This window comes from Balaenoptera musculus, chromosome 5, assembly GCF_009873245.2.
Source record: "Balaenoptera musculus isolate JJ_BM4_2016_0621 chromosome 5, mBalMus1.pri.v3, whole genome shotgun sequence".
In the NCBI taxonomy this organism is placed as follows: domain Eukaryota; kingdom Metazoa; phylum Chordata; class Mammalia; order Artiodactyla; family Balaenopteridae; genus Balaenoptera; species Balaenoptera musculus.
Window position 1 is genome coordinate 32,469,642 of NC_045789.1, and position 20,849 is coordinate 32,490,490.

At 35.2% G+C, this 20,849-nt stretch overlaps 1 protein-coding gene across 4 annotated transcripts in view; it reads right to left on the reverse strand.

Annotated features, from left to right (window-relative positions):
* LRBA (LPS responsive beige-like anchor protein) overlaps nt 1–20,849 on the reverse strand; it is a 745,100-nt gene that overhangs the window by 451,549 nt on the left and 272,702 nt on the right. For all 4 annotated transcript variants that reach the window (XM_036852028.1, XM_036852030.1, XM_036852029.1 and 1 more), the window contains exon 36: nt 9,000–9,108. In XM_036852028.1, the coding sequence (XP_036707923.1) occupies nt 9,000–9,108 (109 nt within the window). The remainder of the gene's footprint in view (nt 1–8,999; nt 9,109–20,849) is intronic.

Sequence of the window (20,849 nt, forward strand, 5' to 3'; positions counted from 1 at the left end):
GAAAACCATAATTCAAAAAGGTACATGTACCACAATGTTCATTTCAGCACTATTTATAATAGCCAGGAGATGGAAGCAACCTAAACGTCCATCGACACATGAATGGATAAAGAAGATGTGGCACATATACACAATGGAATATTACTCAGCCATAAAAAGGAACGAAATTGAGTTATTTGTAATGAGGTGGATGGACTTAGATTCCGTCATACAGAGTGAAGTAAGTCAGAAAGAGAAAAACAAATACCGTATGCTAATGCATATATAGGGAATCTATAAAAACGGTACTCATGAACCTAGTGGCAGGGCAGGAATAAAGACACAGACATAGAGAAGGTACTTGAGGACACAGAGCAGGGAGGGAACGCTGGGACGAAGTGAGGGAGTAGCACTGACATATATACACTTCCAAATGTAAAATGAATAGCTAGTGAGAAGCTGCTGCATAACACAGGGAGATCAGCTCGATGCTTTGTGATGACCTAGAGGGGTGGGATAGGGAGGGTGAGAGGGAGGCTCAAGAGGGAGGGGATATGGGGATATATGTATACATACAGCTGATTCACTTTGTTGTACAGCAGAAACTAACACAACATTGTAAAGCAATTATACTCCAATAAAGATGTAAAGAAAAAAAAAAAAGTTAGTTGGTTCTAACTTTGTATCAGACTACTTGACTTGGGTTTGAATCCTAGCTTCACCATATATTAGCTATAAGACCTAGAACAAATCATTTAACCTCTCTGTGCTTCACGTTTCCTTACCTATAAAACCAAGATAGTGATAATAACAATATTTACATCAAAGAATTGATATAAAGAATTTTTTTTTGCTTGTTAACAGCCTACATAAATAAGTGCTGTCATAGAAGTGTTCACTAATATTAAAAACTGCAGAAGTGGGACTTCCCTGGTGCACAGTGGTTAAGAATCCACCTGCCAATGCAGGGGATACGGGTTCAATCCCTGGTCCGGGAAGATCCCACATGCCGCAGAGCAATTAATCCCATGCGCCACAACTACTGAGCCTGTGCTCTAGAGCCCGTGAGCCACAACTACTGAAGCCTGCGTGCCTAGATCCCATGTTCTGCAACAAGAGAAGCCACTGCAATGAGAAGCCCACACACCACAACAAAGAGTAGCCACCGCTCGCCACAACTAGAGAAAGCCCATGTGCAGCAATGAAGACCCAATGCAGCCAAAAATAAATAAATAAAATATATTAAAAAAATGCAAAAGTACTTAAATGGCAAAAAAAATTCCCTACTTTACTGAAAAATATTTTGTTTGCTAATATGAAAAAATATTTGAAATCCTTCAACTAAAAGAAAAACATATAGATTGCTATATTAATAATTAATCAAGTGCTTTCATGCCCTTTTATTTCATAAAAAAGACTGTTTTTATTACTTCAACTAAGCTGACTGGCCACCTACTTTACCATTCCATTGAAGCTAATAAGAATTGAGTTCTACTGTATAATAGATGAAATTCAAAGCAACGTCAGACAAAAGGGCATTGAGACATTCTTAATGAAATGGACTTGAACTTACACAGATTCCTAAAAATAAAGCTATTAAATGATAATCTTGATCACATGTTTTACAGATATAACACATCAGTTTAAATAAACTAAACTTTGATAGACAACTTTTTAACAAAAGATTGTCATGAATTGTGTACACCCACACATACACTACACTTACAAGACAGGGTACAATGTTTTGCACAACATAGTTTTTTAATAAACATTCTGTTTACAGCTGTAAGATTAAATAATAAAGTTAAGATGTGCACCCAATCAATGATGTCATGACATTCAAGGAACATCTACATAAATCAAAAGCAGAAGATGTCAAGGATATCCCACTCCAGTGATAATCATGTAATGAACTAAAGAGATGTGCATTTCAGATCTACACTGTCATCAATCCCTTGATAATAAATGAAACAAGTCAGCTACTTTACAACCACAAATGGTATATTAAATACATGACAACATCTCTTTTTTGCAGGAGGAAGTAACTAGCAGTAGCTAAAGTTCAAATGTATTATTTAAGAATGCACAACATGAATTCAAGGCTGAATATAGATAACCTTTAGAATATAAGCTGTCTAGGAAAAAATATGTTTCATCTTGCAGAGTATTATTTAAGATTTAAGACCAATGTAGTTAGAAATATATTAAACATGAACATGCCTCAATCAATTGGGGTTCTGTGGTATAAATAAAGGGAATTCTATTTCTATGAAAATAAAAGACTAGAAAATATTAAAAATATGTTTGCTCTCTTAAAATTGACTCTCATGTGAAACAGTCAAACACATTTCCTCCACTAAAAATTCAAGTAACAATAAAATTGGTTCATAAATATTTGTTTTTATTTAGATATTTTATAATCATGCTTTAGAATATTACTATAAATACTATAAATCTCATAGCAAGATTATAAACATTAAAATGAAAAACTGTAGTAGAAAGCGTAAAATTAAATTAGCTTAGAATACAGCTGTTGTATATGCCAGGATTAAATCCTATTCACACATTCTATGGAAATCTAATAAAATGTGAAACAAATACACAGATTAGTGATTAAGAGATAAACTGCCTAGATCTGGATTCCAGTTCTAATTCTGGGTCATTTCCTCTTTATGCTGTTTTCTCATTTATAAAATGAGAGATAATAACAGTACTACTTCAGAGGTTTATTGTAAGAATTAAATTAGTTAAAACTTACAAAGCACCCATGACAGTTCCTGACCCAACATAAGGACTCATGAAATATAAGCTACAATTGTCACTATTATCCCTCATCTAAATTGCAAATGTATGTACCATTTGGGTCAGATCAATTTAATTTCTTGTATTGCACAGTGTTTTAGAAGTATTTTTCCTCTTTTCAATTCCACATGTTTTCTCCTTCCTCAATCTCTCTCATTCATTCACATACAAACACATATATCACCAGCACCATGATCACTAAAACTTAAAAGAATGAACTGCAATCTCAACCCAGAGTTACAAAGGAACTTCTCCATAACCAATTAGAAAGGACACTAAGGAATAGGTTCCAGGTTAGGATATTAGGCTGAAATGGCAATTTTAAAAGTTTTTTCTTCCTTCAAATCCTAAAAAAATTAGCAAAAACAAAAATATTGAACAACAACCAAAAAAAACCTAACAAAAATAACCAAAATAAAAGAAACATAACATAAACTACCAAACATTAAAAAATTTGTTACCTTGGGGAAATTAAAACATACTGGAATTAGAACTAAGGTTGCAGTAAGCTCAGTTCCTAACCATGTCCCCGAAGCAATGTTGGTAAACTAACAACATTCTGATAATTTTTCTTAATGCCTTCATATATGGAGAGACACAAACCGAGTAGCTATTGTTATCTCTTGTTTCCTCTTATTGAAGATGCTAGAAAAACCTACAGTGCAAAAACTGGTGAAACAAGGAAGTGAAAAATAGGGCTGACTTCCCAGGGCAGAAGTAGACTCCAGAGTACTCTCTGAAATGACGGATAATGATTCACAGTCTAAGCACATTTTTCCCTGATGAGAATTGTCCATAGTTTCTAATAAGATGGAATGAACTTGGTAGAAAATATTTAACGAAATCTTGTAAGAGAAAGCAAGACTTAGGTGTGCTACGAAGGCCTCCTCACCTATGTCGAAGATCTCTCTCCCTCTCTTCATGATAGGCAAACAAAACTGGGCAAAAATCAAATTTCAAACATCAAAGTGTAGCTCAGTAACAGAAAAAATTAGCTTTATAGACAGTGAGAAGGGAAGGAGTCACTAAGATATTCTGTCTGTCTAAGCCAAACCGTAGTTATGTAAACATAAATTGCCAATCAATGAATAAATAAAAAACAAATAAAATATTTAAATAAAACTGGAAGATTCTATACAAAAGACAAAGAATATATAACAAAAAATGAAAGGAAATTCCTCATGATTATTTTCTTCTAAAAAACAACATAAAAATATAACTCAAAAAAAAACAAAAAAAATAAAAGTCAAAATAAGAGAAAAAGGTAGAGAGGCTGAAGATCTGAATAAACAAAATGAAGGACAAAACAATCATTATAGGCAAACCACAAACAGAGAAAATAAAACATTAAAAACTTACTCATGGCTGGAGATCAAAGAAAGTAAAGCAATTAAGAAATAACTAATAGATACGAAAGACAGACATATCTAACATAGATTTATGCATCACTAAGTAAAGAAAAAGAAAATAAAATGCAAAAGACAGTTCACATTTTAATTTATAGAAATTACTAAGAACTGAAGGAAAAATCTGAATTTGCAGATTATAACAAAAAAACTATGCTCCAGGAACTTTTGATAAATAATGCTCAATACTAAGTCATATTCCTGTTAAGAAATCAACTCCATGGACAAACAGATCTCAGACAGAAAACAAGCAAATCATCAACTAAGGGAAAATATCAGGTTGGCCTCAAACATCTCTGAAAGCAATGTTCAAAGCCAAAATACAATGAAGCAATGTCTATAAAGGTCTAAAGGAATGCAAGGGTTAGCCAAGAATATTCAATCCATCAGGATGTCATTCAGATATAATGACAGCTGGCAAATATTCTTAAACATGAAAGAATTTTAAATTTACAGCACACATGAACCCTTTGTTGGGGGGAGGGGAGGAGATGAAACCTAGCCAATTAAGAATTGAGTCAATATTCACACAGTGGAATACTATAGGAATAAGAGGGAACAATCTAATAGCAAAACATAATAACATAAAACTCAATGCTGAGTGAAAAAATGATGGCACAAAAGAATATATATTGTATTATTACATTTATATAAAATACAAATTCATTTATAGTGTTGGAAGACAGGATAGTAGTGGTCCTTAAAAGGTTATAGACTAGAAGGGGGCTCTAAATTGCTGGTAATATTTTATTTCTTAATCTGAGGACTGATTACCCAGGTGTGGTCAGTTTGTGAAAATTCATTGAACTGCACACTACTGATATGTGCACATTTCTATATGTATATTTTTGTCAGTCAAATTTAAACAGAGCATAATAAATGGTAAAATAAATGTTTCTCCTACTTTTCTTTCTGGGGGAAAAAAAAAGAATTGAGTCCAAATAAAGAACCTGGGGGAAATTAAGAAATTATTATGACTAATAAAAGAGGGGGTGGGGTAATGAATTCACTTAAATATATTACAAACACTCAAGTACTATCAGAATTGTGGTTAAAATAAATGAGTGTTACATATTTAGACAATATGAAAAATAAAATATAACTTTAAAAATTAGAAGTTGAGGGGGCTTCCCTCGTGGCGCAGTGGTTGAGAATCTGCCTGCCGATGCAGGGGACACGGGTTCGAGCCCTGGTCTGGGAAGATCCCACATGCCGCGGAGCAACTGGGCCCGTGAGCCACAACTACTGAGCCTGCGCGTCTGGAGCCTGTGCTCCGCAACAAGAGAGGCCGCGATAGTGAGAGGCCCGCGCGCCGCGATGAAGAGTGGCCCCAGCTTGCCACAACTAGAGAAAGCCCTCGCACAGAAACGAGGACCCAACACAGCCATAAATAAATAAATAAATAAATAAATAATTTAAAAAAAAAAAAAAAATTAGAAGTTGAAGAGAAAAAAATGAAAAAGAATTATGAGAGGACTAATATCTTCAACTTTCATAGCAGGTTGTGGATTAAAGTATACAATTTAAAAAACAAAGATATGAATAAAGCTCTTATTAAAAAAAAATCAAGCCATCAACCTCTGCATTTTTTGATAATTTACTAACATCCTGTTCATTGAGAAAATGATGGTTCTTTTGTTAAAGAAACATTTCCTTGTTTTTCCATTGTTGTTTTTATTTTCTTAAATTTACATACAACACTGCAATAAGAAGGTTTACATATCTATGCTTATATACTATTACTTTTTTCTTAAAGATATATTCACAGAATAGGGTTATTGAGTAAATGGGTGTATGTATATATGCCTATATAATTATTATTAAAATACATATGAACATATTGCCTTCCCATAACACAAAAATGTACATTTCCACTAAAAATATGAGAATACCATTGCCCATCTCATCTCCCCTATCTCCTTCAACAGTACTAGCTATCACTCTTTCTTTCTCTCAACCTGAGAACAGAGAAGTTATATCATGATTTCTCTAATTTACATTTCCCTAAATATCTGTGTAAATATTCAATCATTTGAGTACCATTCTAAATGTTACTGGTAACTTATATTCTTCTGTGAAATCCCTATTCCTGTCCTCTGAATATTTGCCTGTTGGGTCAATTTTTCACTTATTTCATGAGAATTATTAATATAGTAAACATACTAATTTATCAGTCTTTCCATGTTCCATTATGTCTTTCCATGTTGTTGATGGTATGTTTCCTCAGCTTAATATTATATGTAGTAACAGATGTTTACTTTTTATACTTTCTAAGTGGCCTCTCTTAGTTTAAAAATTCTCCCATATGCCTCAGTGCCACTTTTATAGTTTTCCAAATCTGTTTCTAAAATACTTACTATGTCATCTTTCATTCTATATCCTTACTCCATCTGGAAGATTTTTTAATATATATTGTCTTCATAGTATTGTTTAAATTAGTATTGTTTATCTGGGAAATCAAGTACATCCTCAATATTCTTATTTCATAAATCTTAGGGCTACACTAATGCATTTCTTTTCCCACATTAACTGGATATTTGCATATCCAAATATATTTTGTGGAAGATTTTGATATTTAGATATTTTTAAAGGTATATTTAAATTTCAAATACTCCACTGTTATTCTAATGGAATGATATGCTTATGTTACTGTATTGAATTTACATAGTAATTTGAGAAAAACTGACATCTTTTGGGGCAGTAATATTTTCTCTTTTTGACTATAAAGAACTTTATGAAGACATTTGGAAAAATATGAATAAAGTCTATATTTAAATAATAGCATTGTACCAGTGTTAATTTTCTGATTTGATAACTGTACAAGGTTAAAACAGAGAATGGGCACAGGAAATTCTCACTGAAGTAATTAGGGGTAAAAGGGTATCATGGCTTCAACTTACTCTCAAATTCAGAAAAACAAAGAAAAAGAGGAGAGAAGCAAATGTGTTAAACTTTTAACAATTACAGAATCTAGGAGAATGTTGAAGAGTAGTTCTTGTACTACTCATAACTCTCCTATAAGTCTCAAATTATTTCAAAATAAAAGAAGGATTCTATGTCTCTGTTGCTGTCTCTCTCTCTTACACACACAGAGCAAGATACACTACCCAGCATGGAATGATTCTCCCGCAGGTTATATTTTGCATTGTATTAATGAGATTTCATACTTTTGTTACAAATAGTGTCTGTACATTTCTTAGAGAATTCAACCCAAAATAGTACTTCTGTCCTAACTGTATACATTTCTGATTTCCATTCTTAGCTGGCTACTGCTTGCTACTCAAAAGATAATCTATTAATTTGTCTGCATACTTATCTTATATCCAATAATCTTACTAAAGTCCCTATTAATTCTGGTAGAACAATGTACAAGAATCTCTTAGATTTTCCTAGATCATAGCATGAGCAATCTGAAAGTAATATTACATCTTCTTTATCTACCAATTATATTAACAATATCTTGCACTTGCAAAAACATTAAAAAATTTTGTTAATGTTAATAGAAGATATCAATCACTCTTTTTTCCTGATTTTAATAGAAACGGATTTAAACATTTTAAATAATATTTAGTAAATAGTCATTATCATATTTAGATTGTTTTCTGATATACATTTTCTTTCTCAGTTTCATTAGGGCTGGATATTAAAATTTGTAATATGCTTTTTTCTACATTTATTGATATCTTCACATGATTTCCCTATTTTTAATTTGGTGATATAATTTATTTTATAGGTAGATATCTTAATATCAAATCTTTAGCATCCATAAATAAATTATAAGCAGTCCACACTATACAGCTAACCCTTGAAAAACATGGAGGTTAATACACATATAATTTATAGTCGGCCTTCCATGTCCAAGGTTCCTCCACATCTGTAATTTCGACCAACCGCAGACTCTGTGGTACTACAGTATTTACTATGAAAAAATATTGGCTGATAAGTGGACCCCCACAGTTTAAACCTCTGTTGTTCAAGAGTCAATTGTATAGTTCTTTCATTACATTGTTGGATTATGTTGGTTAAAGTTTTAGTTAGAATTTTGTGCCTATATTGTTAACTGAAATTTGTCTTCTACAGTTTTATTTTTCCAGTATCTTTTTTCATACTATGAAGGGTGTATAAAATGAACTGGGAGAGGTTTTCATCATTTTTAATGTACCAGAGAAATATCAGCAACATTTGAATTATCCACTGTTAATATGTTAGAAAGAACCCAGATGGTGCTTTTTAATTTTTTTCCAAATTTTTTACAAATGGTCCTGTCAAATGCTTCTAGTTCACCTTCAGTGTGAATTTTTATAATTTATACAGCTATAACACCATTAATTTCCTCTATGAATTCATGTTTGTTACACATGTTCAGAAGCAACTGCTGAGACAAGCACTGGCCCAGGATGGGTCTTTCACTTGGTCCCCCCATGAGGATCCAAGAAGAAAGCTGTATTCTCCCTCAGTTCCTCAGCTACCACCTCAAGGTTAAAGAAACTTTATGCCACTTGTTCAGCTTCTCTCTAGAAACCTAAAGGATCTTATCTACCATAGGGGTTTCATTTCCAGTTAACTAGCTCTGTCTTGCCTAGAGAGGGCAAAAATCCTTCACTATTTTACTTTATTGGAAAACTATCAAAGTCAAGGCTACAGAGTCTTGCACTATCTGCCTAGAATGCCCATGATTCTCTCACAAATTTATTTTTAATTTTTTGATAATACATGTTTGCTAAGACCATGCTGCCATTTTACCTACACAGTTTCCAATGACTAACATTTTAAAATGGTACCTTCCTCACACCACTCCTAGGTTTAACCTACCTCAAATTCCGCATGTCTGTGAATATCCTCTGCTCGCTGCCTGCTCAGGATAAATTCAGCTTCATTTGCTACTCTTACTAGGTGATCCTTCATGGTTTGGCTAAGCAACCTATAAAGAGATAAACATTGTCAAATAAATATATGTATACACACGACATATATGATTATTCATTGCTCAAAAGTGGTGTATTTTATTACTTGGGAGAGGGAAGAACATTTACTCTCCTTTTCTGACATCATACCAAATGAAGGACCGTTATTTTACACTAAATAATTGAAGAACATAACAGCAAAAAGTTATCCTTCTGGCAACAGCAGATTCGCTTTTATCAAACTAACTATCCAAGAAAAGCAACTGAAAATGCTAGATTAAATTTATCTTTTAATTTTTTTTAAGGTATTGGAGAGTTTCCAAGGTAGCCAAGATTTAAACAGCCAGGATCCTAGAGAAGATGTTCAGCATGACCTTTCCCATTGACACATTTGCTATTCACAGGCGGGAACAGAGAAGCTAAACAGAGCTGTTATAAGTCTTATAGAGCTGGGACAAAAATTGAATTTTATAACCTGTCAAGGTAGAGGAATCCTAGTAGTTTACTGAGGCTTACAAAAGGAGTCCAAGTATACCCCAGGAAACAAACAACAGTTCTCAAAAACATGAAAACAGACCCTCAAACAACATTATGGGATTTGCACGTAGATTAACTAGCAGCCAAATAACTAAACAAAATTTTCACAATCTCATATGGTGAGAAGAAAAAAAAAAAACCATAAAGAACAGTGCTGTAGACTCATTGTAAAACCCTGGGCTTTAAGAAAACCTAGAAGGGCTACGAGATAGGAGTAGGCAAACTGTAAATAAGGCAAACTCTCACAAAGATTTTAAAAATTCCACCTTTGAATCAGCTCAGTCTTAAATTAACATAATTGGCACCTAATTTAACTGTTAATCAAAAATCAAAAGGAAATCCTCTCTACAGGAAGATATCATCATCTAGAGACTGTTAAATACAATTTCCTGCATTATTAAATACAATGTCCATTCAATCACAAATGAACGTGACATATAGATGCTACTATATAATAAAATAAATAACTAATAAGTACCTACTGTATAGCACAGGGAACTCTACTCAATACTCTGTAATGACCTATATGGGAAAAGAATCTAAAAAAGATTGGATATATGTATATGTATAACTGATTCACTTTGCTGTACAGCAGGAACTAACACAACATTGTAAATCAACTATATTCCAATAAAATATTTTTTTAACAGTCACCAGTGAACAGGTAAAATAAGAGACAACACCAAGTGAATGAAAACCAAACAGAAGCCAACACATGGAAAATCAAGATAGTAAAGTTTTGATAGCCTCATCCATCAAAGGGCAGACAGCAGAGGCAAGAAGAACTACAATCCTGCAGCCTGCGGAACGAAAACCGCAATCACAGAAAGACGGACAAGATGAAAAGGCAGAGGACCATACCCAAATGAAGGAACAAGATAAAACCCCAGAAAAACAACTAAATGAAGTGGAGATAGGCAACCTTCCAGAAAAAGAATTCAGAATGATAGTGAAGATGATCCAGGACCTCGGAAAAAGAATGGAGGCAAAGATCGGGAAGATGCAAGTAATGTTTAACAAAGACCTAGAAGAATTAAAGAACAAACAAACAGAGATGAACAATACAATAAGCGAAATGAAAAATATACGAGAAGGAATCAATAGCAGAATCACTGAGGCAGAAGAATGGATAAGTGACCTGGAAGACAGAATGCTGGAAATCACTGCTGTGGAACAGAATAAAGAAAAAAGAATGAAAAGAAATGAAGACAGCCTAAGAGACCTCTGGGACAACATTAAATGCACCAACATTCATATTTTAGGGTCCCGGAATGAGAAGAGAGAGAGAAAGGATGCGAGAAAATATATGAAGAGATTATAGTCGAAAACTTCCCTAACATGGGAAAGGAAACAGCCACCCAAGTCCAGGAAGTGCAGAGAGTCCCAAGCAGGATAAACCCAAGGAGAAACATGCCGAGACACACAGTAATCAAATTGGCAAAAATTAAAGACAAAGAAAAATTATTGAAAGCAACAAGGGAAAAACAACAAATAGCATACAAGGGAACTCCCATAAGGTTAACAGCTGATTTCTCAGCAGAAACTCTACAAGCCAGAAGGGAGTGGCACGATATATTTAAAGTGATGAAAGGGAAGAACCTACAACCAAGAATACGCTACCCAGCAAGGATCTCATTCAGATTTCATGGAGAAATCAAAAGCTTCACAGACAAGCAAAAGCTAAGAGAATTCAGCTCAAACCATCTCTACAACAAATGTTAAAGGAACTTCTCTAAGTGGGAAACACAAGAGAAAAAAAGGACCTACAAAAACAAACCCAAAACAATTAAGAAAATGGTAACAGGAACATACATATAATTACCTTAAATGTGAATGGAGTAAATGCTCCAACCAAAAGGCACAGGCTCACTGAATGGATACAAAAACAAGACCCACCTGTATGCTGTCTACAAGAGACACACTTCAGACCTAGAGACACATACAGACTGATAGGGAGGGGATAGAGAAAGATATTCCATGCTAATGGAAATCAAAAGAAAGCTGGAGTAGCAATATTCATATCAGATAAAATAGACTTTAAGATAAAGAATGTTACAAGAGACAAGGAAGGACACCAAATAATGATCAAGGGATCAATCCAAGAAGAAGATATAACAATTATAAATATATATGCACCGAACAGAGGAGCACCTCAATACATAAGGCAACTGCTAACAGCTATAAAAGAGGAAATCAACAGTAACATAATAATACTGGGGGACTTTAACACCTCACTAACACCAATGGACAGATGATCCAAACAGAAAATAAGGAAACACAAGCTTTAAATGACACAATAGACCAGATAGTTTTAATTGATATTTATAGGACATTCCACCCAAAAACAGCAGATTATATTTTCTTCTCAAGTGCACACGGAACATTCTGCAGGATAGATCACATCTTGGGTCACAAATCAAGCTTTGGTAAATTTAAGAAAATTAAAATCGTATCAAGCATCTTTTCTGACCACAACGCTAGGAGACTAGAAATAAATTACAGGGAAAAAACCGTAAAACAACACAAACACATGGAGGCTAAACAAAACGCTACTAAATAACCAAGAGATCACTGAAGAAATCAAACAGGAAATCAAAAAATACCTAGAACCGAATGACAATGAGAATACAATGACCTAAAACCTATGTGATGCAACAAAAGCAGTTCTAGGAGGGAAGTTTATAGCAATACAATCTTACCTCAAGAAACAACACAAATCTCAGATAAACAATCTAACCTTACAGCTAAAGGAACTAGAGAAAGAAAAACAAACCAAACCCAAAGTTAGTAGAATGAAAGAAATCATGAAGATCAGAGCAGAAATAAATGAAATAGAAACAAACAAACAAAAAAAAACAACAGCAAAGATCAATAAAACTAAAAGCCAGTTCTTTGAGAAGATAAACAAAATTGATAAACCTTTAGCCAGATTCATCAAGAAAAAGAGTGGAGGACTCAAATCAATAAAATTAGAAATGAAAAAAGAGAAGTTACAACAGACACTGTAGAAATACAAAGCATCATAAGAGACTATTACAAGCAACTATATACCAATAAAATGGACAACCTGGAAGAAATGGACAAATTCTTAGAAAGGTATAACCTTCCAACACTGAACCAAGAAGAAATAGAAAATATGAACAGACCAATCACAAGTAATGAAATTGAAACTGTGATTAAAAATCTTCCAACAAAGATAGTAAAGTTTCATAGTGAAACCAAGCAGGACCCTGTGGTGCTCCTGGGTACGGAAGCCTTCCTGTGTCCCCCGTTCCTTGTTTGTAGGGAACAGACTCCAGCCTCCATGGCCTTCCCTGAGTTCCAAAGGGGAGATTCAAGCAGTTGCTAATCAGGTAAGAGAGAGGATGCAGATACAAGAGAGGAGCTGCCGAAAAACAATAGTGCAGCTTTGAGGCAGGGTCCTGGTTCTGCCTCAAGGGATATACAGAACAATATCTTTTGTGCTTGTTATAGAACTAAAACCCCCAACAAATGGAAGATGTGGGCATTCTTCATTCCAGAGAAGAGCACCAGTGGACAGATTAAAGGAACCAGAGAAGCTCATCAAGAAATTACTGGAGACCAGATTAAAGGGGCCTGTGCACACCCTGATCTTATCAGTGACCCTGCCGTTGAACAACTGCTATAAAAACTCCTCACCAAATCCTCCCAGGTTGGGACACACAGTTTTTGAGGGCAGGAGCCCACTGTGTGCCCCTTTGCCTGGCAAAGTAATAAAGCTATTCTTTTCTACTTCACCCAAAACTCTGTCTCTGAGATTTGATTTGGTTCCAGTGCACAGAGGCCAAGTTTTCAGCATCATAATGAATCCCAATTCCAATCTTAGCAGGTCTTTCTGTGTAATTTGGCAACTTTATTCTAAAAGTTAGGAAAATGTAAAGAACAAAGAATATCTGAGACACTCTTGAAGAAGGGAAAAGAGGAGGAATAATAATCATAATCCTAATAGAGGACTTACACTATCAAATATTAGAATTTATTATAAAGATACAGCAATTAAGACAATGTGGTACTGGGGCAAAGACAGATGAACAGACCAATGAAACAGAAAAGAATGTGCAGAAACAAATATATATATATATTTAATATATAATTATATAAATGTTATATATAAATATTTAATATGGAAATATATTTTTATATAAATATTTAATATACAAATATATATATTATATTTTACACCAGATTCCATATTTACTGCAATAAGAGGAAGATGGAGTATTTCAAGAAGTGGTCCTGCATCAATCAACTGATGTTCATATGGACAAAATTAACCTTGACTACTATCTCAAACCATACAAACAGATCAATTCTAAATGGATCACAGACAAGACCTAAACACTTCTAGAAGAAGATTACATAAGAGAGTATCTTCATGACTTAGGTTAAAATAAAGATTTCTTCAACAAAATATAAAGTACACATACCATAAAGAAGAAAATTGATTAAATTAACGATTTATGCTTATGAAAGCCAACATTAAGAGAATTAAAAGGCAAACTTTAGTACGGGAGATTTGGAATACTTATAGTCAACAAGGAAATTATATCTGAAATACATAAGAAAATCTTAGAAATAAAGAAAAGGCAATAATCACAATAAATAAAAACGACCAAATACACAAATAAGCACTTCACAAAAGATTTCCAAATGGCAAATAAGTTCATGAAAAGGTGTTGAGGTGTTCAGGATTACTAATCATCAGGGAGATACAAATTAAAACCATAAAAAGGGCTTCCTTGGTGGCGCAGTGGTTGAGAATCTGCCTGCCAATGCAGGGGACACGGGTTCGAGCCCTGGTCTGGGAAGATCCCACATGCCGCGGAGCAACTAGGCCCATGAGCCACAACTACTGAGCCTGCGCGTCTGGAGCCTGTGCTCTGCAACAAGAGAGGCCACGATAGTGAGAGGCCCACGCACCGCAATGAAGAGTGGCCCCCGCTCACCGCAACTAGAGAAAGCCCTCGCACAGAAAGGAAGACCCAACACAGGGAAAAATAAATAATAAATAAATAATAAATTTAAAAAAAAAAAAAAGCTGGAACAGAAAATGTTTAAAAAAAAAAAACCATAAAAAATATACGACACCCCACGAGAAACACTACATTAAAAAAAAAAAAGACTCTAGTATCAAAATTTGGCAAGGATATGAAACTACAGGGACTCTCACAATCACAAAATATACTTAACAGAATGTTTACAGCAACTTTATTTATAACAGCCAAACACTAGCAACTACCCAAATGCCCATTAAGAATAAAATGAATTTTCTAAATGGTGGAATATTCATACAATAAAACACTAAAAAGAAACAACTACTGTTATGCACAACAAAGTTAATTTCACTAACAGGGTTAAGCAAAGGCACACCAAAAAATATATACCATATGAATCATCTTGTATAAAAAAATATTTTTTGGGGCCTCCCTGGTGGCGCAGTGGTGGAATCCGCCTGCCAATGCAGGGGACACGGGTTTGAGCCCTGGTCCAGGGGGATCCCACATGCCGCGGAGCAACTAAGCCCATGCACCACAACTACAGAGCCTGTGCGCCACAACTACTGAAGGCCGCACACCTAGAGCCCATGCTCCACAACAAGAGAAGCCACTGCAATGAGAAGCTGGCGCACCCCAACGAAGAGTAGCCCCTACTTGCCGCAACTAGAGAAAGCCCGTGCGCCTATAGCCCATGCTCTTTAACAAGAGAAGCCACCACAGTGAGAAGCCCGCACACCACAACAAAGAGTAGCCCCAGCTCGCTGCAACTAGAGAAAGCCTGTGTGCAGCAACGAAGACCCAATGCAGCCAAAAATAAATGCTAATAAAATAAATATTTTTAAAAATCTTCTCTATAAAAAAATGTTTTTTAAACTAATTTATGGTAATAGAAGTCAAGAGTTTAACAGACGATTAACTTTGGTGATACTACAGACCTCTCCATATAATGATTCATACTGAATGCTAGTAATGATCATACACTTTTAAACATTGCAAAAAAATACCCTGAATATATAAATGATTGACCCATTCTTGGTAAATGCTTCCATAATACCATTCACCTACCATAAATACCAACAGAATGATCATTTTATCAAAATGGCAGTCTTCTGGAATATGTTATATAAAAGTCTTCTTAACTCCCTTCTTTAAAGGAACTGGAGAGATAGAATGGGCAGGGCTACGATTATGTTCTTTATGTCAATAGCAAGAGCAGCTAAACTGCAATTAGATAATGCCCACCTATAAAAGTTAGACCCAACAGTCATCAACAATGGCATGTCTACAGACATTCCATGGGGTTCTTGCATCTCTTTGTAGCAACTTTTTAAAAATAAATAAATAAATAAATTTATTTCTTTATTCATTTATGGCTGCACTGGGTCTTCGTTGCTGCACACAGGCTTTCTCTAGTTGCAGCGAGCTGGGGCTACTCTTTGTTGCGGTGTGCGGGCTTCTCATTGCAGTGGTTTCTCTTGCTGTGGAGCACAGGTCTAGGTGCGCAGGCTTCAGTAGTTGTGGTGCGTGGGCTCAGCAGTTGTGGCTCGTGGGCTCTAGAGCGCAGGCTCAGTAGTTGTGGTGCACGGCCTTAGTTGCTCCGCGGCATGTGGGATCTTCCCGGACCAGGGCTCAAACCCATGTCCCCTGCATTGGCAGGTGTATTCTTAACCACTGTGCCACCAGGGAAGTCCCTGTAGCAACATTTTTCTCAAAAATATAAATTAACACAGATGTAGAAAACAAACTTATGGTTACCAAGGGGAGGGGGGAGGGATTAATGGGGAGATTGGGATTGACATATACACACTACTATATATAAAATAGATACCTAAAAAGAACTTACTGTGTAGCAGAGTATTGAGCAGTATCTCTACTCAATACCCTGTAATGACCTACATGGGTAAAGAATCTAAAAAAGAGTGGATATATGTATATGTATAACTGATTCACTTTGCTGTACACTTGAAACTAACACAACATTGTAAATCAACTACTGTATACTTCAATAAATATTAATTTTAAAAATATGTATACATTAAGTATGCATAGACTTTGATACAAAGCAATCCTAGTAACTTGCCATATGAATATGTTCTCACAAGTGCAGAAAGATGTGTGTGTGTACAAGGAAGTTCCCTATAACACTTAATAAGAGTGAAAAAGAGAAAGAACCAAAATATACAATCATATAATGAGATAGATTCTTCTGAATTAACAACAGAAGTTTGTCCACAATATATTATTAAGTGGAAAAAATTTTTGAAGAATATTATGTACAATATGAGTTTGGGAAAAATATGAAAGGAAATATACCAAATTTCCAGTCATTGAGAATAACATCAGAATTACTAGAATTATGGCATGTGAGCCGAATCTGGCCTGCCAACTATTTTTGTTAATAATGTTTTATTGGAACAAAGCCATGCCATGCCATGCCCATCTGTTTAACTATTACCTATGGCTGTTATCACATTATAATACTACATAAAGTTGAGTAGTAGTGACAGAGACCATATGGCCTGCAAAGTCTAAAATACTTACTATCTGGCCCTTTACAAAAAAAAGTGTTCCACCCCTTTCTCTAGAAAGTTAGGCTATATGTCCTCCTCCTCATATTTCCCTATTGTTCTAAGTTTTACAACAAGCAATAATTAAAAGAAAGGAAAAGAGAAAATCCCTAAGGAAAATAAAAAGGCTTCCTGCTCCCCTACCACTTTTTCCATATCTCTATGAAGTTCATATACACTACTTATAATTTGATTCCAGGTCTGTCAGACCCTTTCCATTAACCCCAAACTGTCTCCCAGTCACTTTAGAAGTTAATGCAATGTCCTATCTATGATTTTTGGGTAACATCATTAGGGTAAACAGTACACATTCAGGCATTACAGATAAAAACAATCCCTAGTGCAATTTTAAAACCTGCTAATGAATAACTTCCTATGACTCTACAGATAGAGAAAGCAACTGCTTTCATAGTGTAGATGTGAAATATTGGTTTGTGCTTTAGTTACTCTCTAGAGACCAAAAACCACATTGTGAATTTAACATCAATATACTGCCTCACAGCACTCAAATATTAATTGAATTGATTAGTCACTGGCACACCAGCCTCTCAGTCCCCAAACAAGCAACCTCAAAGTTATTCTAGTCCCTCCCTCTTCGCTACCACCTTCCTCCAGGTCCCTAATCAATCAGCAAATACTGCCAATATCTCCTCCGTAATATTTCCAGATTTAATTTATGCTCTCAATTTCACCATGCCCTAAAATATCAACCCTTAACCATTTCATACACAATATAACTGAATAAGTCTTCTGAGTATTTACTCTGATCTATTAACATTTTTGTGCACGATTCCCTCTGCCTTTTGAATCACTGTCAAATATCTATTCAATACCTACTATGCTATAAAGATGCTAAGCACTGGAGATGAACTTTCCTTATATTTTAGTTGGAGAGGAAGAGAATACTCTGAGGTCCTTTCCAGCTTTAAATACAAATAGATGTGCTATGGTGGACACACTCTAAGGTGACCTCCAATGAGTCAAGGTCTTGTATGATCCCATTCCTCTGAGTTTAACCTAGGCAGAATCTTGGACTTGGTTCTAGGAAATAGAATATGGCAAAGATGATGGGATAGAAATTCCTTAATTAGGTTACTTTCTATAGCAGAGATGATGGGATAGACACTCCTGTGATATGTTACATTATATAGGCTCTGCCTTGGCTGACAAGAGATTCTCCCACCAGCCTTGAAAAACTAAGGTGCCATGGCGTGAGAGGGCCATGTGACAAGGGGCTAGGATAGCCTCTAGGAGCTGAGATCAGATCCTAGTGACAGCCAGCAAGAAAATGGAGACGTCGGTCCTAAAGGTGAAAGGAACTGAATTCTGCCAACAACCATGTGAGCTTATAAGAGGACTCCAACCTCCAGAGAAGAACACAGCTTGTCTAATACCGTTATTGCAGACCTGTAAAATTCTCAGCTGAGGGTCCAGCTGAGCTGTGCCCAGATGCCTGACCCAAAGAAATTATAAGATAGAAAATGTATGTTGTTTCAAGCTGCAACGTTTGTGAGAATTTGTTATGTACTTATATATAAAAAATACAAATACAATTAGGACATAAGAATACATGTGCTATCATAATTCAGTAGAAGCCAAGATACCTATGAGCTCCTCAAGATAAAAAAAAAAAAGCACCAACAGAGAGCTAGAGCATAAAGATGAGCCTTAAATCCACACAACCATTAACAGTTTATGTTCCTGTCCTTACATTTTTCTAAATTTATAAAAACATACATGGTATCTGTGGTATACATGTGTATATATAGTAAGTATGTATATGTGTATATAAATATTTATGTACACATGTGTAAAGGAGTCATACTATACAAAGCTATTTATTTTACTTACTGGTGCACCATTATCACACAGAGAACTTTTGAGGGTGGAATGTAACATAATTTATAAAACTAGTCCCTTATTCAGAGATCATGCATTCCTTCCTCCTCTACCCTGACTGCTAACATCATTGCTATTTACCTAGTTACTGAAGCTAGAAATATCAGTCATATTTGACTCTTCCTTCCTCATCATCCTTCACTTTCAATAGACCAAGTACTGTCCATTCTACCTCTGCAATAACTCTAAAAGCTGTTTCTCTCTGTAACATTTTCCAGTGCTTCAGGCACTCAACATCATGGCTTCAATTTTTACAATAGCCTCCAATCAAATGTCCTTCCATTCATCTCATTATTCCAGTCAATGCCTCATCAGGTCATTTTTCTGAAATGAAAACCTGATCATCACTGTACACTTTTTAAAAGTTTTAACTACCTTCCCACGATCTCCAGAAATTTTGCTACTCCTTTATACCGTAAGACTGCTTTCTCAAACATTATACCTGTACTTTTATACCGCTTTACATCTGTCCCTACTATTCTTTCAGCCAGGAAACACATCACTTCTTATTCCATCTTGCTTATCTTATTAATCCTTCAAAGCAAAACTCAAGATTTAACTACATAAAACCTTTTCTGATCCTACATATGTTTTCCCTCCACAGAACTAAAAAACAAAAGGTACATATGCCTCTTTTGTGGTACTTATTACACTGTATCATTCTGTTTGACACCATCTCAATTATATATTTAGAAGTCTGTTTTCCATTCCAGATTGCACCAACCTTGAGTAAATTATCCTTATTATCTCCAGATACAGAACAGTGCCTGATCACTGCTCGGGGACTAGCAGTGCTTGCGTGGAAAATAAACTCTTTGAAAATAAACTCTTTGAACGTTTGCTTATGCCAGGCAATTCTAGGCTACTATATGCGAGGCATGCAAAGAGACATAGAACTGTCCACAGGGAGTTTACAATCTAACATAGGAAGTTAGGACTACATGCAAATAGCAAGGTAACTGTTATAAGTACCTTAACGTTCTTAAAACGTTTTCTTCTCTTATCTTCTTCAATGCGATATAGCACATTCCTGGTTCTTCTCCTTAGTAGCTGCTTCTTCACTGTCTCCTTTCCTACTGTCTCCTTCTTGTACTACCTCTAAATTTTGTAGTTTCCCAGAGCTCAGTTCTGTTCCCTTTCCTCTATCTAAATTATTTCATCCATCCTACAGCCTTCAAATCTCACCTGCATGCTGCTGATTCCTGTATCTCTAACTCTACTCTTGGTTCCCTGTACTTTCAACCCACATAGTCAACTGTCGAACTGAAATCTTCACTTGTATACCCAATGGGCATTTCAAATTTAACATTTCCAAAACAGAACTCTTCATTTTACCTACCCACTGTCAATAAAAACTCTTCCCCTATCTCTACTTCATTTTTTCCTACTTCAATAAATAGCTCCTAAGTCCCCTTAAGTATAACCCTAGGATTAATTCTTGATTTATCTTTCCCTCACCTCCAAATCCAAATCATGAAGGCAAGTTCAACTGCTTTAACTCTTAAATATATCACATATCACCATTGCTATCACATCAGTCTAAGCCACCTTCACCTCTTGCCTGAAATATTTCAGTAGTATCTTCATTGATATATCTGCTTCCATTCTTGCCCCATACCCTGACCCTATCACAATTCATTCTTTTTTTATTTTTTTATTTTTTTCCCCCTTTTTGGCCACACTGTGTGGCTTGCAGGATTTTAGTTCCCTAACCAGAGATTGAACTTGGGCCCTCGG